This window comes from Branchiostoma lanceolatum, chromosome 4 (assembly GCF_035083965.1).
Source record: "Branchiostoma lanceolatum isolate klBraLanc5 chromosome 4, klBraLanc5.hap2, whole genome shotgun sequence".
Classification (NCBI taxonomy): Eukaryota; Metazoa; Chordata; class Leptocardii; order Amphioxiformes; family Branchiostomatidae; genus Branchiostoma; species Branchiostoma lanceolatum.
Window position 1 is genome coordinate 13,543,771 of NC_089725.1, and position 27,661 is coordinate 13,571,431.

At 45.2% G+C, this 27,661-nt stretch overlaps 2 protein-coding genes and 1 long non-coding RNA gene across 4 annotated transcripts in view; 1 reads left to right on the forward strand and 2 right to left on the reverse strand.

Moving 5' to 3' along the window:
- Positions 1-891: 891 nt before the first annotated feature.
- LOC136432700 (2-oxoisovalerate dehydrogenase subunit alpha, mitochondrial-like) lies at positions 892-5,249 on the reverse strand. The gene is made up of 9 exons (XM_066424168.1): positions 5,055-5,249; positions 4,109-4,294; positions 3,784-3,979; positions 3,128-3,289; positions 2,598-2,742; positions 2,380-2,441; positions 1,899-2,040; positions 1,584-1,752; positions 892-1,123 (listed from the first exon to the last, which is right to left on the reverse strand). The coding sequence occupies exons 1-9, from the start codon at positions 5,196-5,198 to the stop codon at positions 938-940; spliced, it is 1,392 nt and encodes a 463-aa protein (XP_066280265.1). The 5' UTR covers positions 5,199-5,249; the 3' UTR covers positions 892-937.
- On the forward strand, positions 1,610-2,571 carry LOC136432701 (uncharacterized). The gene is made up of 2 exons (XR_010755559.1): positions 1,610-1,712; positions 1,888-2,571. It is a non-coding gene; the product is annotated as an uncharacterized lncRNA (long non-coding RNA).
- A 1,734-nt stretch (positions 5,250-6,983) lies between the features above and the next one.
- The window catches only part of LOC136432698 (guanylate-binding protein 1-like), a 46,621-nt gene continuing 25,943 nt past the window's right edge, over positions 6,984-27,661 (reverse strand). For both annotated transcript variants that reach the window (XM_066424165.1, XM_066424167.1), the window contains exon 14: positions 6,984-7,595. In XM_066424165.1, the coding sequence (XP_066280262.1) occupies positions 7,549-7,595 (47 nt within the window). In that variant the 3' untranslated portion in view covers positions 6,984-7,548. The remainder of the gene's footprint in view (positions 7,596-27,661) is intronic.

The window sequence follows — 27,661 nt, forward strand, 5'->3', positions numbered from 1 at the left end:
AGATTCCATTTGAAGATTTGGCAGGAGGAGAAGAAGAAGAACGTGAACAAAAACTAGAAAGGCCGTCATTTGTCCCTGAGCAAATACAGCATGTTTAGCCATACTCCTCCCCATGCAAGAAGTGGGATGTCCCAAAATAACACCTGGGCAAATCGAAATATTAACTGCATGTAGAAAGGCAACATTTGCGAGAGCATTATACTTCGACAATCTCCCTCCTGATGCATAAATGGACTGTTCCAAAATCACCCGTACAAAAACTCTCTCTACAAGTTCTGCGAGACCCCAAGAGCTTCTTACTGCAAAGGCTTGCGTGTGTTCCTGCAATATGACCTCAGTTAACCTAAATAGAACAGTGTTCTTTGGCCAGTAGCAAATGGAACGTGGGGATCCTTAGATAGAACATGGATTCCTTGGCCAGCAGCAAATAGAACATGGAACGTGGATACCACTTTTGGCCTGTTTTTGGTCTGAAAATGGGTCCAAAAGTCCCCAAAATGAAGCATTCTGAAGTGATGTACACCAGAAATGTGATTGAAGTCCTGTAGGGACATGTTCAAGGCACCCTTGTACCGAATTTCAGGTCACTTGCTTGCAATACCAGGGCACAGGAGCCCAAAATATAAAAATTGTCTAAAAATGCCCCAAAAAACCTCCATAAAAATGTTTTTAAGGCCTGTTTCGAAACAAATGAAAAATCACCTAAGGGTATTTGCCATCTTTACCTACATGCCAAATTTCAGGTTGTTTGGCCCAAAACTGACGGAGTAGATTCCATTTGAAGATTTGGCAGGAGGAGAAGAAGAAGAACGTGAACAAAAACAATATGTTGAGCCATACTAGGTATGGCTAAACATAACAATATGTTGAGCCATACTAGGTATGGCTAAACATAATCAAAGCGTCAACCACATCTTTACACTGAATGTCTACACCATCACACTGCCTTGTCTTCTTCCAGGAAGTCCTGTACGGGGTACTGTTCGCTGTATATGTTAACGTGACGTCTCATGGACGCCGCCTGTCTCTCCAGGTGTGCAGGCATCCTGTCGTACACGTCCGTCATCAGGTCGGAGATCGGCGGCTTCTTCCGATCCTTGGCGCCGTGGAAAGCCTCGAGTACCTGTTCGTCAAATAGATGTACAGTAAATGTATGACTTAAGTCTTTTGATGTTATGAACCCAACTAGAGAATAGTTCAGTGTAATAAACTATTCCATTCAAGTAAATTTCCCGCTACACTGGATCCAATACTTCAGAGTCATCTATACCGCAGGTTGTTGTGCCTTGTGGTACATTCATGTCCTTGGTACTGAAATTGACTTCACTACAAGCAAATGCCATTAGTTTTCTTATGTATGTGTTTGTACATGTGCTTATTTTTCCTTCTTTTTTGTACTGGTCACTGGTTACTAACACCATGCAAAAATTGCCAAATGATGGCTCAGCAGCATCGAAAATGATGATGATAGGCCGGCATACGTTTTATGCCAGTTTTCTGTTTCTTCCGTCTACATGCTAGTAATTTGACGATCAGTTGTTGTATGTCAGAATTTTTTTTCGAATAGTTAAAACAATGTTTACCTTGCTTTTAGCCTCTTCCCTGTAAGTGGTCTCCTTGTCCGGGTCCCACAGGCCATTCTTGACGAGATAAGTGTTGAGCCGGGTGATCGGGCTGTCCTGTTGGAACTGGTGCACTTCTTCTGATGTTCGGTAGGTGGTGCTGTCGTCGCTCGTGCTGTGATCTCCAATTCTGTAACCAACAAAAATTTTACGATTTACATTTTCAGCTATCCAAATAACAGAGAAACTATTTGCTATGAATCTGAATTGTTTGATCATAAATCTTGTACTTTACTATTTTCGTGAATTTTTTTTATATCAACAGGTGCACCGGACCTGTAGGTCATGGCCTCTATGAGCACAGGTTTGCTCTCCTTGATGCAGATCTCCCTGGCCGCCTTGGTGGCGTTGTACACCGCGAACACGTCATTTCCGTCTACCCGGATGGTGGAGATCCCGTATCCGGCGGCCCTAGAGGCTATAAAAGTGGTAAATTATGTTACTGAATATGAGAAACATACTACTATTGTAACCGAATCTCTGGCGAAATTGAATGGAATAAAAGAGGCTGAAACTTAGCAGTGCTGAGAAGGACCATGAAGTGTTCTAGGTGTGTACGAAACGAAAAGTATTGCGCTGGGAGGACTTTCGATAAGAAAATCCACACAATGAGAGGAAAAAAATTGTATGGACTGTTCCGCTGGAATACAAAGAAACACCACCAAGACTTCGTAGGACTAAATTTGCCATAGGACTTGTGTATATGCTTAATTCATAGATAAAGTAGAACATCAAAGAAATAGATGAAAATATCTACCTATTCCGTCACCCCTGTACTGCTCTGACGTTGGTGTTGATATCGCATATCCGTTGTTACGACTGGTCGGAAAAACATGTCAAAGATTATTTAAGATTATGTTATAATATGGTTTTGATAAGATTATAGTTATGATAGAGTTTCAATAAGACCAGAAGATTCACATTTACATAAAGACAATCTTCATACCAATGCAAAGGTAGCGGTGGCATACTTACCAGAAGAATAAAAGAGGACAGTCGAGTGTAGCGGCAAAGTTAAAGCCGGCATGGGCGTCTCCCTCACTAGAGGCCCCGTCTCCAAAGTAACACGTCACACACAGCGGCTTTCCCGACATCCTCATCGCGTAGGCTGCACCGGCGGCTGAGGAGGCGAGAAAAACGCCAGTCATGCGCTTCACTGTTATATTGTCGCATGACAGGTTACCAAGCAGACAAGAGGAGAGAACAGTCTGAAACTCTCCCCATAGAGAGTTTCCCCATAGCCGGTTTAGAAGGACGATAGCAGCATGCGCAGCATTTCACTTGTTCCGTTTCTTTGACAAACGCCTGATTGGGTTAGATTATTGCAGCATCCTTGCAATTCTTAGTCATAAGCAGCGATGCACGAGGAAAATATAATGTTAACGTTAAAAGCAATACCGGTATCAATGTAATCATATTTCGCTCTCCCATCTTTTGCACAGGGATTGAGATTGGGTGACATATCCTGCGTTCGTTTGCAAATGTTCGTTTTCTGATTGAGGTACCTTGTGGTATTTGGGTCGCCAGTGGTGAAGACATGGTGACGAAGTTGATATCCCGTGAGCCATAGTTGATGGGGACCATTCTCCCCTTGTGAACGTCCTGATGTGTGCTGAAACACTGGTTCATCATGTCGTCCAACGTAAAACCCCTCCACAGGAAAACTCCTGGTGGAGAAAATTCAATCATGGGAATTGTTTTAGCAATTGCAAGTACAGTCGTTTCGAGTCGCACACACACTATATACAGAAGTTGGAATCATATATATTCAATTTGGTGTGTAAGTAAGGTAGTTGTGTTATCCCAAAAGCCATTAAAGTACCACTTGTTTTTTTGATTGTTTTTTGTTGTTGTTTGCAACCTAGAGTATAAGAAAATTGCAAACTGACATAACTTTTGAACTTCAATGTATAGAAATTATTTTGGAATCTTTGAACCGTGTTTACTCGAAACGCTACCGCACAGAAGCCAAAATCATTTTCGAACAGAATGAAACATTCGTTCTCCTATGCAGAGCTGAATCCGCGTCGAACTCCTTCAGCATTAGCTCTGCGTAGAAGAATGAAAACATTGTAAAACTGAAATATGTTCTGTTCGAGTTGGCACAGTATTTCTTAAGGCGTAGTTGGAAAATATTGAGTTGTCAAGGATTTTATGTTACCTGCTTCCCTGTACTGCCCGAAGATGACGTCAGCGGGGTCCAGAGCCGCAGCACTGCCCATGTGGGCGGCCTCCTCCCCGTAGTTCGTCATGTAGAAGGAGATTCTACCTTGTCGTTGGACGTTCAACATGATCGCGTCAAAGGTGTTCAAAAGCACCATCTTGCGGTACATATCAAGAATTACATCTTCGGGAAGCTGTGGAGAAAGAAAAGGTTAACGTAACAAATTAATTACGGGATGTAAAGTGTTCAAGAAAACGTGTCATAAAGACTGTAGGGAAATGTGTCTATCGGGTATATCTTTTTTTTACTCTTAAAGGGGTACCTCAGGTTTCTGAGTTGGATCCAGTACTTCGCCCTGTCGGTCGATGACCCTGTAGACTGGGATGGCCGGTGACGTGTCCGGTAGGAGGAAGTCCAGTTTCTCAGTGAACCTGACCTTTGAACCTGTCCCCGGGAACTGTGGCCTGTCATCAGCAAAACTTGCCGCATTGGTATACGTACTTCCCAACTTTGACAAAGGAAAAACAATTGGTATGAAAAGATGACATATCTAGAATGGTCATGCCATATTATACGTCTCAATGCAATCAGTAACTTTCGCCAAGTTTCCTTTTTATACTGGATGAAGCATACAGACTCATTGAGACAAACGTTTTCCTGAATAGTAGTGTGCATGTGAATAGTATATACATGTTTGGTATCGGCTTGGTGCATACAACCATTGCTGTGAGTGTGAGGGTAATACGATATCACGTTGACTAACTGAGAATATTCAAACATCTACTGTATGTACAGTGTCAAAGAAAGGTCAGGTGAAATCGGCAGGGGGCGTGTCCGTACAACAACAAGCTAGCCGTACACATTGTGATTTCTTGTTTCCTATGATTGACTGATCATTTTTAGTTCTTCTTTGATGTTTCTCATGTGCGTTCACCGCAAATCTAGTAGAATGTGTATAATGCAGTACTACTAGTTTCTTTGTGATTGCTGAAGGATTATATGTTTCAACTTTCACTGGTGACACTCTGTAATGTGATACGTTTATGTTGTGTAATTGCATTTAGCTGTGTTATTTCATACCATGTGCATTTACAGTGCATAAGAATACATACATATATGGCTAGTCACGCACGTGGTTGAGCTTGCTTGGTTTGTTATTATAATAATAGACGTACCGAATAGGGAAGTGTAGGCAACAAGCACACCACCACCACCACCAGGATAGGCTCGCAACAACGTCAAGTACAATACTGACGACAACAACCCACCCTTTTGGTGAATCCAGAAGATGTTTGCATGAAAGACAGGTGAGTAGATGACTCCTTGACACTGACTGCTTCTTGCAACGACTTGCCGACAGCCCATAACATTCTTCTTGCACCAGCCATACTTGTGCTGAGTATTGTCTGCATACCCTTTGCCCTACTAATCTTACCAAGTTCAACAAGAGGGCAACGGGATGAACCATTTGTCTGCGCGGGGAAAGGCCGATGGGAAACTCATTTCTCAGCATGGGGAAGCACACCATTAATCAAGTTCAGGTTAATCTGGTAGGGGAAATTAACGTTGGGTAACCTAAATTCGGGATTTTTCCGATAATGGTTGACTGAAATCAATCTAGCAGAACAATAAACCATCCTTTTTTTCTATTATTCTGTCAGTATCATGTACTATCTTTGCACTAATCATATATATGGTAGATTTTGTCTCTAGTCGTGCTGACACCATAATATTTTAACTTGAAACTACCGTCCGCCGCAAGCACAATTACGGTGCTGTCGGACAGGGGGGCACATTAATTCGGGAGAGAAGATTCGTCTTGAATATCTTACCGCTAATCACATTTTATACAGCAGCTATTCGTTCCATCCTTGGCTTGAGGAGAGTGCTATGGATATAGACGTGTCCAAGTAAAAAAAATACACGAAAAAACGGCCGTACCGCACACATCAGGCCTACGGGAACAACCCGAGTGTTGAGTCGGTAGCTATAGAACGTCAAAGTCGACATCCACCGTCATGGCAACGTGTACATTATTCATGGGAAGTTAGCCGGATGCCGTAGCATTGATAATACTACTATGTCCATGCATGCCTTGTTGTGTTAGGAGCAAACTTTGAGGAAAATATCCTCCTCAGTCCACAATCACACGCAACATTTAGACAAAAACGTGTTCCTCACAAACCTTTGTCGTCTGCTTGACAACAGGATTCTGGGTAATGATATGGCGGCGGGAAAATACACGTGCCGTAGGTTGTAGCAACAAAGAGGGGTTTTGATGATTGATCACACTTAGAGTCCAATTGCAGGTCAGCAATTTTAAGAAAATAAGTTGTCTTGTAAATGATTGTGTTTAGCAGTAAGAGGATGTGACATTTGTCTTATAAACCAGCCGACAACGATGTAGTGTGAGTCTCCCACGAAGCCCTCAGACTGTTCCAATAAGGGACGGAGAGTTTTTGTCCTCGTCGCCTTCTAATGCATGCTTATCGAAGCTTTTCAGCCAGTGTTCTGAATACGTTAGTCTGTCAAGTTTGCATTTCTAGCGGTATTACTGATGTTGAATCTAGCACATATCCCTAAATACCCCGTTTTCGAAAAATCCCGAATTTAAGTACCCCACGAATTTATGTTACCCAACGTTACTGTTGGGGAGACGAAGGTCAAATTCGAGGATGGGCCTTCTGACGGGTTTCTTCGGTGCTACAGTGGACCTTTTGTGTTTGTCGGTTTGTTTGTTGGCGGTATAACTCGACAGACATTGGATGGACCATAATGAAATTTAGTAGATTGGTGGGGATCGGGAAAATGAAGGTCAAGTGCAATAATTAGCCTCCTAGCAACTACCTACGGAACTGCAGCGGGACTTGAGTTCAAGTTCTAGATGTGCTATGGTCAATAACTCAATTAAGGTTTGGTGGATTTTAATTGTTTTGGGCGGGTAGGAACCTTTGGTGATGATGAACATAACAGTTACAACTATCAACGTGTGTTATTTTGGTGGAGAAGATAATAAAGTGATATTATCTATAAGATTCATATTTGCACAAGAAACATTTATGCTACGGCAGTTCTAAAAAGTTAACATCATTTGGCGAGGGTATGAACAAACTCGTAGACTAGTTTGTTTTGTAAGGTTGTCATCACATTTAAACATATTAAAACAACTTGTTTGAAAAGAAAATTTAGCACGGGTGTACTTTTGGTCACGTCATTCGTGTTTTTAATACATACACGTAACACGCCCACAATGAAAGTCTATATACCTATACATGTAGGTGATTGCTAGTATTAGAATGTACACTTCGAGGATAGCAAATCTTGCCACACTTAATTGTCATCGTTCATTGAATAATACAACAACGATATGCACTACTTTGGTATAATTTGTGAAATGTAAGGTAAAGTGAACTACACTACTGTATCACAATGATGTTACTATGAACTTTTAAACCAAATTTACGTACATCTACGTACAGGATTTACTCCATACATTTAACGATCAAATAGACATCTAGAATGCTGATAACAAAATAGGAATCCATCATTTGCTGTGCATTAAATCCCAGATCTGTGTACTATTGTACAAAGAGAAATAGGTTCGGCAGATACAGATGACTCTTCAGTCTGCAGGATTGAATACTGGAACTGATCTTAAGTCATTTTGAGATACGATAACAGTTCAAAGATGGAAATCTCAAGCTCATTCGGCTGGATGGTGCAAAAAGTGCACGTGTATGTAACATGGGTGTATATCTTCATTCACATGATGACGCAGCCGCCCTTTCGATAACGGCGAGGAGGTGGGGCTGGGAAGGAGGAAAAGAGTCTGTAAACTTTGTACGTCTCTAGATCTGATAGCACAGAATGATAATAGTCATACAGTTACTGAGGTCATTTTTCACCCCAGGCGTGGAATTTGCCGTGCTATTTATACACGTTTGATCTGTGCTATTTAAACACGTTTGATTGCGCCCAACGCGCTAGCTTGCGGCCTACATTTTACTTTTCGGCCTAGATTGCGGTCTAGCTTGCGGCCTATATTTTACTTTGTGGCCTATATTGTGGCCTACATTGCAGCCTTGATTGTGGCCTACATTTTACTTTGTGGCCTAGATTGCGGCCTAGATTGAGGCCTACATTTTACTTTGTGGCCTATATTGCGGCCTACATTTTACATTGCGGCCTTGATTGTGGCCTACATTTTACATTGCAGCTTTGATTGTGGCCTACATCTTACATTGCGGCCTTAATTGTGGCCGACATTTTACATTGCGGCCTTGATTGTGGCCTACATTTTACATTGCAGCTTTGATTGTGGCCTACATTTTACATTGCGGCCTTAATTGTGGCCTACATTTTACATTGCGGCCTTGATTGTGGCCTACATTTTACATTGCGGCCTTGATTGTGGCCTACATTTTACATTGCGGCCTTGATTGTGGCCTACATTTTACATTGCAGCCTAGATTGCGGCCTAGATTGCGGCCTACATTTTACTTTGCGACCTAGATTGCGGCCTACATTCTACTTTGCGGCCTAGATTGCGGCATATATTGCGGCCTTGATTGTGGCCTACATTTTACATTGCGGCCTTGATTGTGGCCTACGTTTTACATTGCGGCCTTGATTGTGCCCTACATTTTACATTGCGGCCTTGATTGTGGCCTACATTTTACATTGTGGCCTAGATTGTGGCCTAAACTTTACATTGCGGCCTTGATTGTGGCCTACATTTTACATTGCGGCCTTGATTGCGGCCTACATTTTACATTGTGGCCTAGATAGTGGCCTAAACTTTACATTGCGGCCTTGATTGTGGCCTACATTTTACATTGCGGCCTTGATTGTGGCCTAAACTTTACATTGTGGCCTTGATTGTGGCCTACATTTTACTTTGTGGCCTAGATTGCGGCCTAGATTGCGGCCTTGATCGTGGCCTACATTTTACATTGCGGCCTTGAATGCGGCCTACATTTTACTTTGTGACCTAGATTGCGGCCTACATTCTACTTTCCGGCCTAGATTGCGGCCTACATTTTACTTTGCGGCCTTGATTGTGGGCTACATTCTATATTGCGGCCTTGATTGTGGCCTACATTTTACATTGCGGCCTTGATTGCGGCCTACATTCTACTTTGTGGCCTAGATTGCGGCCTAGGTTGCGACCTTGATTGTGGCCTACATTTTACATTGCGGCCTTGATTGTGGCCTACATTTTACATTGCGGCCTTGATTGTGGCCTACATTTTACATTGCGGCCTTGATTGCGGCCTACATTCTACTTTGTGGCCTAGATTGCGGCCTAGGTTGCGGCCTACATTTTACTTTGCGACCTAGATTGCGGCCTAAATTCTACTTTGCGACCTAGTTTGCGGCCTAGATTGCGGCCTTGATTGTGGCCTACATTTAACATTGCGGCCTTGATTGTGGCCTACATTTTAATTTGCGGCCTTGATTGTGGCCTACATTTTAATTTGTGGCCTAGATTGCGGCCTAGATTGCGGCCTACATTTTACTTTGCGACCTAGATTGCGGCCTATATTCTACTTTGCGGCCTAAATTGCGGCCTACATTGCGGCCTTGATTGTGGGCTACATTTTTCATTGCGGCCTTGATTGTGGCCTACATACTACATTGCGGCCTTGATTGTGGCCTACATTTAACATTGCGGCCTTGATTGCGGCCTACATTTTACTTTGTGGCCTAGATTGCGGCCTAGATTGCGGCCTACATTTTACTTTGCGACCTAGATTGCGGCCTACATTCTACTTTGCGGCCTTAATAGCGGCATAGATTGCGGCCTTGATTGTGGCCTACATTTTACATTGCGGCCTTGATTGTGGCCTACGTTTTACATTGCGGCCTTGATTGTGGCCTACATTTTACATTGCGGCCTTGATTGTGGCCTACATTTTACATTGTGGCCTAGATTGTGGCCTACACTTTACATTATGGCCTTGATTGCGGCCTACATTTTACTTTGTGGCCTAGATTGCGGCCTAGATTGCGGCCTTGATTGCGGCCTACATTTTACTTTGCGACCTAGATTGCGGCCTACATTCTACTTTGCGGCCTAGATTGCGGCCTACATTTTACTTTGCGGCCTTGATTGTGGGCTACATTTTACATTGCGGCCTTGATTGTGGCCTACATTTTACATTGCGGCCTTGATTGCGGCCTACATTCTACTTTGTGGCCTAGATTGCGGCCTAGGTTGCGGCCTACATTTTACTTTGCGACCTAGATTGCGGCCTACATTCTACTTTGCGGCCTAGATTGCGGCCTAGATTGCGGCCTTGATTGTGGCCTACATTTTACATTGCGGCCTTGATTGCGGCCTACATTTTACTTTGTGGCCTAGATTGCGGCCTAGATTGCGGCCTACATTTTACTTTGCGACCTAGATTGCGGCCTATATTCTACTTTGCGGCCTAAATTGCGGCCTACATTGCGGCCTTGATTGTGGGCTACATTTTTCATTGCGGCCTTGATTGTGGCCTACATACTACATTGCGGCCTTGATTGTGGCCTACATTTAACATTGCGGCCTTGATTGCGGCCTACATTTTACTTTGTGGCCTAGATTGCGGCCTAGATTGCGGCGTACATTTTACTTTGCGACCTAGATTGCGGCCTACTGTCTACTTTGCGGCCTTAATAGCGGCATAGATTGCGGCCTTGATTGTGGCCTACATTTTACATTGCGGCCTTGATTGTGGCCTACGTTTTACATTGCGGCCTTGATTGTGGCCTACATTTTACATTGCGGCCTTGATTGTGGCCTATATTTTACATTGTGGCCTAGATTGTGGCCTACACTTTACATTATGGCCTTGATTGCGGCCTACATTTTACTTTGTGGCCTAGATTGCGGCCTAGATTGCGGCCTTGATTGCGGCCTACATTTTACTTTGCGACCTAGATTGCGGCCTACATTCTACTTTGCGGCCTAGATTGCGGCCTACATTTTACTTTGCGGCCTTGATTGTGGGCTACATTTTACATTGCGGCCTTGATTGTGGCCTACATTTTACATTGCGGCCTTGATTGCGGCCTACATTCTACTTTGTGGCCTAGATTGCGGCCTAGGTTGCGGCCTACATTTTACTTTGCGACCTAGATTGCGGCCTACATTTTACTTTGCGGCCTAGATTGCGGCCTAGATTGCGGCCTTGATTGTGGCCTACATTTTACATTGCGGCCTTGATTGCGGCCTACATTTTACTTTGTGGCCTAGATTGCGGCCTAGATTGCGGCCTACATTTTACTTTGCGACCTAGATTGCGGCCTACATTCTACTTTGCGGCCTAAATTGCGGCCTAGATTGCGGCCTTGATTGTGGGCTACATTTTACATTGCGGCCTTGATTGTGGCCTATATTTTACATTGCGGCCTTGCTTGCGGCCTACATTTTACTTTGTGGCCTAGATTGCGGCCTAGATTGCGGCGTACATTTTACTTTGCGACCTAGATTGCGGCCTACATTCTACTTTGCGGCCTAGATTGTGGCCTACATTTTTCTTTGTGGCCTAGATTGCGGCCTACATTGCGGCCTACATTTTACTTTGTGGCCTATATTGCGGCCTACATTGCGGCCTTGATTGTGGCCTACATTTTACATTGCGGCCTTGATTGTGGCCTACATTTTACATTGCGGCCTTGATTGGTGCCTACATTTTACATTGCGGCCTTGATTGCGGCCTACATTTTACTTTGTGGCCTAGATTGCAGCCTAGATTGCGGCCTACATTTTACTTTGTGGCCTATATTGCGGCCTACATTGCGGCCTAGATTGTGGGCTACATTTTACATTGCGGCCTTGATTGTTGCCTACATTTTACATTGCGGCCTTGATTGTTGCCTACATTTTACATTGCGGCCTTGATTGCGGCCTACATTTTACATTGCGGCCTAGATTGCGGCCTACATTGCGGCCTTGATTGTGGCCTACATTTTACATTGCGGCCTTGATTGCGGCCTACATTTTACTTTGTGGCCTAGATTGCGGCCTACATTTCACTTTAAAGCTTTGCGACGTAGATTGCGGCCTATATTATGTTTATTCGCACTCTCGCTTTGGGGTTCTTAGCAGATGTCATCCCGCATGCATGCCGCAATCTAGACCACAATCGAGGCCGCAATCTTTTCGGTGCCAGACCTCCTTTTATTCACACTCTCGCATCAGCTTTGGGGTCCTTAGATGTCATCCATACAATTTAATCAATATGGTCGCAGAACACAGTATTAATAGGCAAAATAAAATGCATGCCGCAATCTAGACCGCAATTTAGGCCGCAAAGTAAAATGTAGGCCGCAATCGAGGCCGCAATGTAGGCCGCAATGTAGGCCGCAATCTTTTCGGTGCCAGACCTCTTTTTATTCACACTCTCGCATCAGCTTTGGGGTCCTTAGCGGATGTCATCCATACAATTGAATCAATCTGATCGCAGAACACAGTATTAATGGGCAAAGTAAAATGCATGCCGCAATCTAGACCGCAATTTAGGCCGCAAAGTAAAATGTTGGCCGCAATCGAGGCCGCAATGTAGGCCGCCATTGAGGCCGTAATCTTTTCGGTGCCAGACCTCTTTTTATTCACACTCTCGCATCAGCTTTGGGGTTCTTAGCGGATGTCATCCATACAATTTAATCAATATGGTCGCATAACACAGTACTAATAGGCAAAGTAAAATGCATGCCGCAATCTAGACCGCAATTTAGGCCGCAAAGTAAAATGTAGACCGCAATCAGGCCGCAATGTAGGCCGCAATCGAGGCCGCAATCTTTTCGGTACCAGACCTCTTTTTATTCACACTCTCGCATCAGCTTTGGGGTTCTTAGTGGATGTCATCCATACAATTTAATCAATATGGTCGCATAACACAGTATTAATAGGCAAAGTAAAATGCATGCCGCAATCTAGACCGCAATTTAGGCCGCAAAGTAAAATGTAGACCGCAATCAGGCCGCAATGTAGGCCGCAATCGAGGCCGCAATCTTTTCGGTGCCAGACCTCTTTTCATTCACACTCTCGCATCATGCAGCTTTGGGGTTCTTAGCGGATGTCATCCCGCATGCATGCCGCAATGTAGGCCGCAATCCAGGCCGCAATCTTTTCGGTGCCAGACCTCTTTTTATTCACACTTTCTGATCAGCTTTGGGGTTCTTAGCGGATATCACCCATACAATTGAATCACTATGGTCGCAGAACACAGTATTAATGGGCAAAGTAAAATGCATGCCGCAATCTAGACCGCAATTTAGGCCGCAAAGTAAAATGTAGGCCGCAATCTAGACCGCAATGTTGGCCGCAATCGAGGCCGCAATCTTTTCGGTGCCAGACCTCTTTTTATTCACACTCTCGCATCAGCTTTGGGGTTCTTAGCGGATGTCATCCATACAATTTAATCAATATGATCGCCGAACACAGTATTAATGGGCAAAGTAAAATGCATGCCGCAATCTAGGCCGCAATCTAGGCCGCAATCGAGGCCGCAATCGAGGCCGCAATCTTTTTGGTGCCAGACCTCTTTTTATTCACACTCTCGCATCATGCAGCTTTGGGGTTCTTAGCGGATGTCATCCCGCATGCATGCCGCAATCTAGACCGCAATCGAGGCCGCAATCTTTTCGGTGCCAGACCTCTTTTTATTCACACTCTCGCATCAGCTTTGGGGTCCTTAGCGGATGTCATCCATACAATTTAATCAATATGGTCGCAGAACACAGTATTAATGGGCAACGTAAAATGGATGCCGCAATCTAGACCGCAATTTAGGCCGCAAAGAAAAATGTAGACCGCAATCGAGGCCGCAATGAAGGCCGCAATCGAGGCCGCAATCTTTTCGGTGCCAGACTTCTTTTTATTCACACTCTCGCATCAGCTTTGGGGCTCTTAGCGGATGTCATCCATACAATTGAATCAATATGATCGCAGAACACAGTATTAATGGGCAAAGTAAAATGCATGCCGCAATCTAGACCGCAATTTAGGCCGCAAAGTGAAATGTAGGCCGCAATTTAGGCCGCAATGTAGGCCGCAATCGAGGCCGCAATCTTTTCGGTGCCATTCCTCTTTTTATTCACACTCTCGCATCAGCTTTGGGGTTCTTAGCGGATGTCATCCATACAATTTAATCAATATGGTCGCAGAACACAGTATTAAAGGGCAAAGTAAAATGCATTGCCGCAATCTAGACCGCAATTTAGGCCGCAAAGTAAAATGTAGGCCGCAATCGAGGCCGCAATGTAGGCTGCAATCGAGGCCGCAATCTTTTCGGTGCCATTCCTCTTTTTATTCACACTCTCGCATCAGCTTTGGGGTTCTTAGCGGATGTCATCCATGCAATTTAATCAATATTGTCACAGAACACAGTATTAATGGGCAAAGTAAAATGCATGCCGCAATCTAGACCGCAATTTAGGCCGCAAAGTAAAATGTAGACCGCAATCGAGGCCGCAATGTAGGCCGCAATCGAGGCCGCAATCTTTTCGGTGCCATTCCTCTTTTTATTCACACTCTCGCATCAGCTTTGGGGTTCTTAGCGGATGTCATCCATGCAATTTAATCAATATGGTCGCAGAACACAGTATTGATGGGCAAAGTAAAATGCATGCCGCAATCTAGACCGCAATTTAGGCCGCAAAGTAAAATGTAGGCCGCAATGTAGGCCGCAATGTAGGCCGCAATCGAGGCCGCAATCTTTTCGGTGCCATTCCTCTTTTTATTCACACTCTCGCATCAGCTTTGGGGTTCTTAGCGGATGTCATCCATACAATTGAATCAATATTGTCACAGAACACAGTATTAATGGGCAAAGTAAAATGCATGCCGCAATCTAGACCGCAATTTAGGCCGCAAAGTAAAATGTAGGCCGCAATCGAGGCCGCAATGTAGGCCGCAATCGAGGCCGTAATCTTTTCCGTGCCTGACCTCTTTTTATTCACACTCTCGCATCAGCTTTGGGGCTCTTAGCGGATGTCATCCATACAATTGAATCAATATGGTCGCATAACACAGTATTAATGGGCAAAGTAAAATGCATGCCGCAATCTAGACCGCAATTTAGGCCGCAAAGTAAAATGTAGGCCGCAATCAGGCCGCAATGTAGGCCGCAATGTAGATTGCGGCCTAGATTGCGGCCTTGATCGTGGCCTACATTTTACATTGCGGCCTTGATTGCGGCCTACATTCTACTTTGTGACCTAGATTGCGGCCTACATTTTACTTTGCGGCCTTGATTGTGGGCTACATTCTACATGGCGGGCTTGATTGTGGCCTACATTTTACATTGCGGCCTTGATTGCGGCCTACATTCTACTTTGTGGCCTAGATTGCGGCCTAGGTTGCGACCTTGATTGTGGCCTACATTTTACATTGCGGCCTTGATTGTGGCCTACATTTTAATTTGCGGCCTTGATTGTGGCCTACATTTTACTTTGTGGCCTAGATTGCGGCCTAGATTGCGGCCTACATTTTACTTTGCGACCTAGATTGCGGCTTATATTCTACTTTGCGGCCTAAATTGCGGCCTACATTGCGGCCTTGATTGTGGGCTACATTTTTCATTGCGGCCTTGATTGTGGCCTACATACTACATTGCGGCCTTGATTGTGGCCTACATTTAACATTGCGGCCTTGATTGTGGCCTACATTTTACATTGCGGCCTAGATTGCGGCCTACATTCTACTTTGCGGCCTAGATTGCGGCCTACATTTTACTTTGCGGCCTTGATTGTTGGCTACATTTTACATTGCGGCCTTGATTGTGGCCTACATTTTACATTGCGGCCTTGATTGCGGCCTACATTCTACTTTGTGGCCTAGATTGCGGCCTAGATTGCGGCGTACATTTTACTTTGCGACCTAGATTGCGGCCTACATTCTACTTTGCGGCCTTAATTGCGGCATAGATTGCGGCCTTGATTGTGGCCTACATTTTACATTGCGGCCTTGATTGTGGCCTACGTTTTACATTGCGGCCTTGATTGTGGCCTACATTTTACATTGCGGCCTTGATTGTGGCCTACATTTTACATTGTGGCCTAGATTGTGGCCTACACTTTACATTATGGCCTTGATTGCGGCCTACATTTTACTTTGTGGCCTAGATTGCGGCCTAGATTGCGGCCTTGATTGCGGCCTACATTTTACTTTGCGACCTAGATTGCGGCCTACATTCTACTTTGCGGCCTAGATTGCGGCCTACATTTTACTTTGCGGCCTTGATTGTTGGCTACATTTTACATTGCGGCCTTGATTGTGGCCTACATTTTACATTGCGGCCTTGATTGCGGCCTACATTCTACTTTGTGGCCTAGATTGCGGCCTAGGTTGCGGCCTACATTTTACTTTGCGACCTAGATTGCGGCCTACATTCTACTTTGCGGCCTAGATTGCGGCCTAGATTGCGGCCTTGATTGTGGCCTACATTTTACATTGCGGCCTTGATTGCGGCCTACATTTTACTTTGTGGCCTAGATTGCGGCCTAGATTGCGGCCTACATTTTACTTTGCGACCTAGATTGCGGCCTACATTCTACTTTGCGGCCTAAATTGCGGCCTAGATTGCGGCCTTGATTGTGGGCTACAATTTTTCATTGCGGCCTTGATTGTGGCCTACATTTTACATTGCGGCCTTGATTGCGGCCTACATTTTACTTTGTGGACTAGATTGCGGCCTAGATTGCGGCGTACATTTTACTTTGCGACCTAGATTGCGGCCTACATTCTACTTTGCGGCCTAGATTGTGGCCTACATTTTTCTTTGTGGCTCTACATTTTACTTTGTGGCCTAGATTGCGGCCTAGATTGCGGCCTACATTTCACTTTAAAGCTTTGCGACGCAATCGAGGCCGCAATCTTTTCGGTGCCAGACCTCTTTTTATTCACACTCTCGCATCAGCTTTGGGGTCCTTAGCGGATGTCATCCATACAATTGAATCAATCTGATCGCAGAACACAGTATTAATGGGCAAAGTAAAATGCATGCCGCAATCTAGACCGCAATTTAGGCCGCAAAGTAAAATGTAGGCCGCAATCAGGCCGCAATGTAGGCCGCAATCGAGGCCGCAATCTTTTCGGGTCCAGATCTCTTTTTATTAATTTTAGGCATTGCGGCCTTGATTGCGGCCTACATTTTACTTTGTGTCCTAGATTGCGGCCTAGATTGCGGCCTACATTTTACTTTGCGACCTAGATTACGGCCTACATTCTACTTTGCGGTCTTGATTGTGGCCTTGATTGTGGCCTAGATTTTACATTGCGGCCTTGATTGTGGCCTACATGTTACATTGCGGCCTTGATTGCGGCCTACATTTTACTTTTCTGGCCTAGATTGCGGCCTAGATTGCGGCCTACATTTTACTTTGCGACCTAGATTACGGCCTACATTCTACTTTGCGGCCTTGATTGTGGCCTTGATTGTGGCCTACATTTTACATTGCGGCCTTGATTGTGGCCTACCGTGATTTTACATTGCGGCCTTGATTGTGGCCTACACTTTACATTGCGGCCTTGATTGTGGCCTACACTTTATATTGCGGCCTTGATTGTGGGCTACATTTTACATTGCGGCCTTGATTGTGGCCTACATTTTACTTTGTGGCCTATATTGCGGCCTAGATTGCGGCCTACATTTTACTTTGTGGCCTATATTGCGGCCTACATTGCGGCCTTGATTGTGGCCTACACTTTACATTGCGGCCTTGATTGTGGCCTACATTTTACATTGCGGCCTTGATTGTGGGCTACATTTTACATTGCGGCCTTGATTGTGGCCTACATTTTACTTTGTGGCCTATATTGCGGCCTACATTGCGGCCTACATTTTACTTTGTGGCCTATATTGCGGCCTACATTGCGGCCTTGATTGTGGCCTACATTTTACATTGCGGCCTTGATTGTGGCTTACATTGCGGCCTTGATTGTTGCCTACATTTTACTTTGCGACCTAGATTGCGGCCTACATTCTACTTTGCGGCCTAGATTGCGGCCTAGATTGCGGCCTTGATTGTGGCCTACATGTTACATTGCGGCCTTGATTGCGGCCTACATTTTACTTTTCTGGCCTAGATTGCGGCCTAGATTGCGGCCTACATTTTACTTTGCGACCTAGATTACGGCCTACATTCTACTTTGCGGCCTTGATTGTGGCCTTGATTGTGGCCTACATTTTACATTGCGGCCTTGATTGTGGCCTACCGTGATTTTACATTGCGGCCTTGATTGTGGCCTACACTTTACATTGCGGCCTTGATTGTGGCCTACACTTTATATTGCGGCCTTGATTGTGGGCTACATTTTACATTGCGGCCTTGATTGTGGCCTACATTTTACTTTGTGGCCTATATTGCGGCCTAGATTGCGGCCTACATTTTACTTTGTGGCCTATATTGCGGCCTACATTGCGGCCTTGATTGTGGCCTACACTTTACATTGCGGCCTTGATTGTGGCCTACATTTTACATTGCGGCCTTGATTGTGGGCTACATTTTACATTGCGGCCTTGATTGTGGCCTACATTTTACTTTGTGGCCTATATTGCGGCCTACATTGCGGCCTACATTTTACTTTGTGGCCTATATTGCGGCCTACATTGCGGCCTTGATTGTGGCCTACATTTTACATTGCGGCCTTGATTGTGGCTTACATTGCGGCCTTGATTGTTGCCTACATTTTACATTGCGGCCTTGATTGTGGCCTACATTTTACATTGCGGCCTTGATTGTGGCCTACATTTTACATTGCGGCCTTGATTGTGGCCTACATTTTACTTTTTTGCCTGGATTTCGGCCTAGATTTCGGCCTACATTTTACTTTCTGGCCTATATTGCGGCCTACATTGCGGCCTTGATTGTGGGCTACATTTTACTTTGTGGCCTATATTGCGGCCTACATTGCGGCCTTGATTGTGGGCTACATTTTACATTGCGGCCTTGATTGTTGCCTACATTTTACATTGCGGCCTAGATTGCGGCCTACATTTTACTTTGCGGCCTTGATTGCGGCCTACATTTTACTTCGTGGCCTAGATTGCGGCCTACATTATACTTTGTGGCCTATATTGCGGCCTACATTGCGGCCTTGATTGTTGCCTACATTTTACATTGCGGCTTTGATTGTTGCCTACATTTTACATTGCGGCCTTGATTGCGGCCTACATTTTACTTTGTGGCCTAGATTGCGGCCTACATTTTACTTTGCGACCTAGATTGCGGCCTACATTCTACTTTGCGGCCTAGATTGTGGCCTACCTTCTACTTTGCGGCCTAGATTGTGGCCTAGATTGCGGCCTTGATTGTGGCCTACATTTTACATTGAGGCCTTGATTGTGGCCTACATTTTAAATTGCGGCCTTGATTGTGGCCTACATTTTACTTCGTGGCCTAGATTGCGGCCTAGATTGCGGCCTACATTTTACTTTGCGACCTAGATTGCGGCCTACATTCTACTTTGCGGCCAAGATTGCGGCCTAGATTTGGTATATCTTGCTTTCTTGAGGAGTTATACGTCATTAAAGGTGTTAAACTCGCAATTAATGCTAACCCTACGTTCAAAATAGAGGCCGCAATGTAGGCCGCAATCGGGGCCGCAATCTTTTCGGTGCCAGACCTCTTTTTATTCACACTCTCGCATCAGCTTTGGGGCTCTTAGCGGATGTCATCCATACAATTGAATCAATATTGTCACAGAACACAGTATTAATGGGCAAAGTAAAATGCATGCCGCAATCTAGACCGCAATTTAGGCCGCAAAGTAAAATGTAGGCCGCAATCGAGGCCGCAATGTAGGCCGCAATCGAGGCCGTAATCTTTTCCGTGCCTGACCTCTTTTTATTCACACTCTCGCATCATGCAGCTTTGGGGTTCTTAGCGGATGTCATCCCGCATGCATGCCACAATGTAGGCCGCAATCGAGGCCGCAATCTTTTCGGTGCCAGACCTCTTTTTATTCACACTCTCGCATCATGCAGCTTTGGGGTTCTTAGCGGATGTCATCCCGCATGCATGCCGCAATCTAGACCGCAATCGAGGCCACAATCTTTTCGGTGCCAGACCTCTTTTTATTCACACTCTCGCATCAGCTTTGGGGTTCTTAGCGGATGTCATCCATACAATTGAATCAATATGATCGCAGAACACAGTATTAATGGGCAAAGTAAAATGCATGCCGCAATCTAGACCGCAATTTAGGCCGCAAAGTAAAATGTAGGCCGCAATCGAGGCCGCAATCTTTTCGGTGCCAGACCTCTTTTTATTCACACTCTCGCATCAGCTTTGGGGTTCTTAGCGGATGTCATCCATACAATTGAATCAATATGATCGCAGAACACAGTATTAATGGGCAAAGTAAAATGCATGCCGCAATCTAGACCGCAATTTAGGCCGCAAAGTAAAATGTAGGCCGCAATCAAGGCCGCAATGTAGGCCGCAATCGAGGCCGCAATCTTTTCGGTGGCCGCAATGTAGGCCGCAATCGAGGCCGCAATCTTTTCGGTGCCATTCCTCTTTTTATTCACACTCTCGCATCAGCTTTGGGGTTCTTAGCGGATGTCATCCATACAATTGAATCAATATGGTCGCAGAACACAGTATTAATGGGCAAAGTAAAATGCATGCCGCAATCTAGACCGCAATTTAGGCCGCAAAGTAAAATGTAGGCCGCAATCAGGCCGCAATGTAGGCCGCAATCGAGGCCGCAATCTTTTCGGAGCCAGACCTCTTTTTATTCACACTCTCGCATCAGCTTTGGGGTCCTTAGCGGATGTCATCCATACAATTTTAATCAATATGGTCGCAGAACACAGTATTAATGGGCAAAGTAAAATGCATGCCGCAATCTAGACCGCAATTTAGGCCGCAAAGTAAAATGTAGGCCGCAATCGAGGCCGCAATGTAGGCCGCAATCGAGGCCGCAATCTTTTCCGTGCCATTCCTCTTTTTATTCACACTCTCGCAACAGCTTTGGGGTGTCTTAGCGGATGTCATCCATACAATTGAATCAATATTGTCGCAGAACACAGTATTAATGGGCAAAGTAAAATGCATGCCGCAATCTAGACCGCAATTTAGGCCGCAAAGTAAAATGTAGGCCGCAATCAGGCCGCAATGTAGGCCGCAATCGAGGCCGTAATCTTTTCCGTGCGCCTGACCTCTTTTTATTTACACTCTCGCATCAGCTTTGGGGCTCTTAGCGGATGTCATCCATACAATTGAATCAATATGGTCGCAGAACACAGTATTAATGGGCAAAGTAAAATGCATGCCGCAATCTAGACCGCAATTTAGGCCGCAAAGTAAAATGTAGGCCGCAATCAGGCCGCAATGTAGGCCGCAATCGAGGCCGGAATCTTTTCGGGTCCAGATCTCTTTTTATTCACACTCTCGCATCAGCTTTAGGGTTCTTAGCGGATGTCATCCATACAATTTAATCAATATGGTCGCAGAACACAGTATTAATGGGCAAAGTAAAATGCATGCCGCAATCTAGACCGCAATTTAGGCCGCAAAGTAAAATGTAGGCCACAATCAGGCCGCAATGTAAGCATTGCGGCCTTGATTGCGGCCTACATTTTACTTTGTGGCCTAGATTGCGGCCTAGATTGCGGCCTACATTTTACTTTGCGACCTAGATTACGGCCTACATTCTACTTTGCAGCCTTGATTGTGGCCTTGATTGTGGCCTACATTTTACATTGCGGCCTTGACTTTGGCCTACATGTTACATTGCGGCTTTGATTGCGGCCTAGATTGCGGCCTACATTTTACTTTGCGACCTAGATTACGGCCTACATTCTACTTTGCGGCCTTGATTGTGGCCTTGATTGTGGCCTACATTTTACATTGCGGCCTTGATTGTGGCCTACATGTTACATTGCGGCCTTGATTGCGGCCTACATTTTACTTTTCTGGCCTAGATTGCGGCCTAGATTGCGACCTACATTTTACTTTGCGACCTAGATTAAGGCCTACATTCTACTTTGCGGCCTTGATTGTGGCCTTGATTGCGGCCTACATTTTACATTGCGGCCTTGATTGTGGCCTACCGTGATTTTACATTGCGGCCTTGATTGTGGCCTACATTTTACATTGCGGCCTTGATTGTGGCCTACACTTTACATTGCGGCCTTGATTGTGGCCTACATTTTACATTGCGGCCTTGATTGTGGCCTACATTTTACATTGCGGCCTTGATTGTGGCCTATATTTTACTTCGTGGCCTATATTGCGGCCTATATTGCGGCCTACATTTTACTTTGTGGCCTATATTGCGGCCTACATTACGGCCTTGATTGTGGCCTACATTTTACATTGCGGCCTTGATTGTGGCTTACATTGCGGCCTTGATTGTTGCCTACATTTTACATTGCGGCCTTGATTGTGGCCTACATTTTACATTGCGGCCTTGATTGTGGCCTAAATTTTACTTTTTGGCCTGGATTTTGGCCTAGATTGCGGCCTACATTTTACTTTCTGGCCTATATTGCGGCCTATATTGCGGCCTTGATTGTGGGCTACATTTTACTTTGTGGCCTATATTGCGGCCTACATTGCGGCCTTGATTGTGGCCTACATTTTACATTGCGGCTTTGATTGTTGCCTACATTTTACATTGCGGCCTTGATTGTTTCCTACATTTTACATTGCGGCCTTGATTGCGGCCTACATTTTACTTCGTGGCCTAGATTGCGGCCTACATTATACTTTGTGGCCTACATTGCGGCCTACATTGCGGCCTTGATTGTGGCCTACATTTTACATTGCGGCCTTGATTGTTGCCTACATTTTACAATGCGGCTTTGATTGTTGCCTACATTTTACATTGCAGCCTTGATTGCGGCCTACATTTTACTTTGTGGCCTTGATTGCGGCCTACATTTTACATTGCGACCTAGATTGCGGCCTACATTCTTCTTTGCGGCCTAGATTGTGGCCTACATTTTACTTTGCGGCCTAGATTGTGGCCTAGATTGCGGCCTTGATTGTGGCCTACATTTTACATTGAGGCCTTGATTGTGGCCTACATTTTAAATTGCGGCCTTGATTGTGGCCTACATTTTACTTCGTGGCCTAGATTGCGGCCTAGATTGCGGCCTACATTTTACTTTGTGTCCTATATTGCGGCCTACATTGCGGCCTTGATTGTGGGCTACATTTTACATTGCGGCCTTGATTGTGGCCTACATTTTACATTGCGGCCTTGATTGTGGCCTACATTTTACATTGCGGCCTTGATTGCGGCCTACATTTCACTTTGTGGCCTAGATTGCGGCCTAGATTGCGGCCTACATTTTACTTTGCGACCTAGATTGCGGCCTACATTCTACTTTGCGGCCTAGATTGCGGCCTACATTGCGGCCTTGATGGTGGCCTACATTTTAAATTGCGGCCTTGATTGTGGCCTACATTTTACTTTGTGGCCTATATTGCGGCCTACATTGCGGCCTTGATTGTGGTCTACATTTTCGTTGAATAAATTCATCAGTCACGTTTACTTGACAGTTACGAGAACATTCTTCGAACAGTGACTAGAAAATGGTAGGTATTTTCGCTACCATTTTCTAGTCACTGTTCGAAGAATGTTCTCGTAACGGTCTACATTTTACATTGCGGCCTTGATTGTGGCCTACATTTTACATTGCGGCCTTGATTGTGGCCTACATTTTACTTGTTGGCCTGGATTTTGGCCTAGATTGCGGCCTACATTTTACTTTCTGGCCTATATTGCGGCCTACATTGCGGCCTTGATTGTGGGCTACATTTTACTTTGTGGCCTATATTGCGGCCTACATTGCGGCCTTGATTGTGGTCTACATTTTACATTGCGGCCTTGATTGTGGCCTACATTTTACTTTGTGGCCTTGATTGTGGCCTACATTTTACTTTGTGGCCTTGATTGTGGCCTACATTTTACTTTTCGGCATAGATTGCGGCCTACATTTTACTTTGCGAACTAGATTGCGGCCTACATTTTACTTTGCGACCTAGATTGCGGCCTACATTCTACTTTGCAGCCAAGATTGCGGCCTAGATTTGGTATATCTTGCTTTCTTGAGGAGTTATACGTCATTAAAGGTGTTAAACTCGCAATTAATGCTAACCCTACGTTCAAAATAGCCGTAACCCTGATTATTTCACAAGCGTCTTCGAATATTCAAAATGCATGCCGCAATCTAGACTGCAATTTAGGCCGCAAAGTAAAATGTAGGCCGCAATCGTGGCCGCAATGTAGGCCGCAATCGAGGCCGCAATCTTTTCGGTTCCAGACCTCTTTTTATTCACACTCTCGCATCATGCAGCTTTGGGGTTCTTAGCGGATGTCATCCCGCATGCATGCCGCAATCTAGACCGCAATCGAGGCCGCATTTTTTTCGGTGCCAGACCTCTTTTCATTCACACTCTCGCATCAGCTTTAGGGTCCTTAGCGGATGTCATCCATACAATTAAATCAATATGGTCGCAGAACACAGTATTAATGGGCAAAGTAAAATGCATGCCGCAATCTAGACCGCAATTTAGGCCGCAAAGTAAAATGTAGGCCGCAATCAGGCCGCAATGTAGGCCGCAATCGAGGCCGCAATCTTTTCGGTGCCAGACCTCTTTTTATTCACACTCTCGCATCAGCTTTGGGGTTCTTAGCGGATGTCATCCATACAATTAAATCAATATGGTCGCAGAACACAGTATTAATGGGCAAAGTAAAATGCATGCCGCAATCTAGACCGCAATTTAGGCCGCAAAGTAAAATGTAGGCCGCAATCAGGCCGCAATGTAGGCCGCAATCGAGGCCGCAATCTTTTCGGTGCCAGACCTCTTTTTATTCACACTCTCGCATCAGCTTTGGGGTTCTCAGCGGATGTCATCCATACAATTGAATCAATATGGTCGCAGAACACAGTATTAATGGGCAAAGTAAAATGCATGCCGCAATCTAGACCGCAATCTAGGCCGCAAAGTAAAATGTAGGCCGCAATCGATGCCGCAATGTAGGCCTCAATCGAGGCCGCAATCTTTTCGGTGCCATTCCTCTTTTTATTCACACTCTCGCATCAGCTTTGGGGTTCTTAGCGGATGTCATCCATACAATTGAATCAATATGGTCGCAGAACACAGTATTAATGGGCAAAGTAAAATGCATGCCGCAATCTAGACCGCAATTTAGGCCGCAAAGTAAAATGTAGGCCGCAATCAGGCCGCAATGTAGGCCGCAATCGAGGCCGCAATCTTTTCGGTGCCAGACCTCTTTTTATTCACACTCTCGCATCAGCTTTGGGGTTCTTAGCGGATGTCATCCATACAATTTAATCAATATGGTCGCAGAACACAGTATTAATGGGCAAAGTAAAATGCATGCCGCAATCTAGACCGCAATTTAGGCCGCAAAGTAAAATGTAGGCCGCAATCAGGCCGCAATGTAGGCCGCAATCGAGGCCGCATGCAATCTTTTCGGTGCCAGACCTCTTTTTATTCACACTCTCGCATCAGCTTTGGGGTCCTTAGCGGATGTCATCCATACAATTTAATCAATATGGTCGCAGATCACAGTATTAATGGGCAAAGTAAAATGCATGCCGCAATCTAGACCGCAATTTAGGCCGCAAAGTAAAATATAGGCCGCAATCGAGGCCGCAATGTAGGCCGCAATCGAGGCCGCATGCAATCTTTTCGGTGCCAGACCTCTTTTTATTCACACTCTCGCATCAGCTTTGGGGTCCTTAGCGGATGTCATCCATACAATTTAATCAATATGGTCGCAGATCACAGTATTAATGGGCAAAGTAAAATGCATGCCGCAATCTAGACCGCAATTTAGGCCGCAAAGTAGAATGTAGGCCGCAATCAGGCCGCAATGTAGGCCGCAATCGAGGCCGCAATCTTTTCGGTGCCATTCCTCTTTTTATTCACACTCTCGCATCAGCTTTGGGGCTCTTAGCGGATGTCATCCATACAATTGAATCAATATGGTCGCAGAACACAGTATTAATGGGCAAAGTAAAATGCATGCCGCAATATAGACCGCAATTTAGGCCGCAAAGTAAAATGTAGGCCGCAATCGAGGCCGCAATGTAGGCCTCAATCGAGGCCGTAATCTTTTCCGTGCCTGACCTCTTTTTATTCACACTCTCGCATCAGCCTTGGGGCTCTTAGCGGATGTCATCCATACAATTGAATCAATATGGTCGCAGAACACAGTATTAATGGGCAAAGTAAAATGCATGCCGCAATCTAGACCGCAATTTAGGCCGCAAAGTAAAATGTAGGCCGCAATCAGGCCGCAATGTAGGCCGCAAAGTAAAATGTAGCTATAGGCCGCAATGTAGGCCGCAATCGAGGCCGCAATCTTTTCGGTGCCATTCCTCTTTTTATTCACACTCTCGCATCAGCTTTGGGGTTCTTAGCGGATGTCATCCATACAATTGAATCAATATTGTCACAGAACACAGTATTAATGGGCAAAGTAAAATGCATGCCGCAATCTAGACCGCAATTTAGGCCGCAAAGTAAAATGTAGGCCGCAATCGAGGCCGCAATGTAGACCGCAATCGAGGCCGTAATCTTTTCCGTGCCTGACCTCTTTTTATTCACACTCTCGCATCAGCTTTGGGGTTCTTAGCGGATGTCATCCATACAATTGAATCAATATGGTCGCAGAACACAGTATTAATGGGCAAAGTAAAATGCATGCCGCAATCTAGACCGCAATTTAGGCCGCAAAGTAAAATGTAGGCCGCAATCAGGCCGCAATGTAGGCCGCAATCGAGGCCGCAATCTTTTCGGTGCCAGACCTCTTTTTATTCACACTCTCGCATCAGCTTTGGGGTTCTTAGCGGATGTCATCCATACAATTTAATCAATATGGTCGCAGAACACAGTATTAATGGGCAAAGTAAAATGCATGCCGCAATCTAGACCGCAATTTAGGCCGCAAAGTAAAATGTAGGCCGCAATCAGGCCGCAATGTAGGCCGCAATCGAGGCCGCATGCAATCTTTTCGGTGCCAGACCTCTTTTTATTCACACTCTCGCATCAGCTTTGGGGTCCTTAGCGGATGTCATCCATACAATTTAATCAATATGGTCGCAGATCACAGTATTAATGGGCAAAGTAAAATGCATGCCGCAATCTAGACCGCAATTTAGGCCGCAAAGTAAAATATAGGCCGCAATCGAGGCCGCAATGTAGGCCGCAATCGAGGCCGCATGCAATCTTTTCGGTGCCAGACCTCTTTTTATTCACACTCTCGCATCAGCTTTGGGGTCCTTAGCGGATGTCATCCATACAATTTAATCAATATGGTCGCAGATCACAGTATTAATGGGCAAAGTAAAATGCATGCCGCAATCTAGACCGCAATTTAGGCCGCAAAGTAGAATGTAGGCCGCAATCAGGCCGCAATGTAGGCCGCAATCGAGGCCGCAATCTTTTCGGTGCCATTCCTCTTTTTATTCACACTCTCGCATCAGCTTTGGGGCTCTTAGCGGATGTCATCCATACAATTGAATCAATATTGTCACAGAACACAGTATTAATGGGCAAAGTAAAATGCATGCCGCAATCTAGACCGCAATTTAGGCCGCAAAGTAAAATGTAGGCCGCAATCGAGGCCGCAATGTAGGCCTCAATCGAGGCCGTAATCTTTTCCGTGCCTGACCTCTTTTTATTCACACTCTCGCATCAGCCTTGGGGCTCTTAGCGGATGTCATCCATACAATTTAATCAATATGGTCGCAGAACACAGTATCAATGGGCAAAGTAAAATGCATGCCGCAATATAGACCGCAATTTAGGCCGCAAAGTAAAATGTAGGCCGCAATCAGGCCGCAATGTAGGCCGCAATCGAGGCCGCAATCTTTTCGGGTCCAGATCTCTT

What these genes read in the sequence shown, in the direction of transcription:
- LOC136432700 (XM_066424168.1), bottom strand. Translation starts at nt 5,198, where the DNA reads ATGCAGACAATACTCAGCACAAGTATGGCTGGTGCAAGAAGAATGTTA. An exon ending in CTTCTGGATTCACCAAAAGG is followed by an intron (nt 4,295 to 5,054) that starts GTGGGTTGTTGT and finishes CCTTTGTCAAAG; the next exon opens with TTGGGAAGTACGTATACCAA. An exon ending in CGGGCAGTACAGGGAAGCAG is followed by an intron (nt 3,290 to 3,783) that starts GTAACATAAAAT and finishes TTTCTCCACCAG; the next exon opens with GAGTTTTCCTGTGGAGGGGT.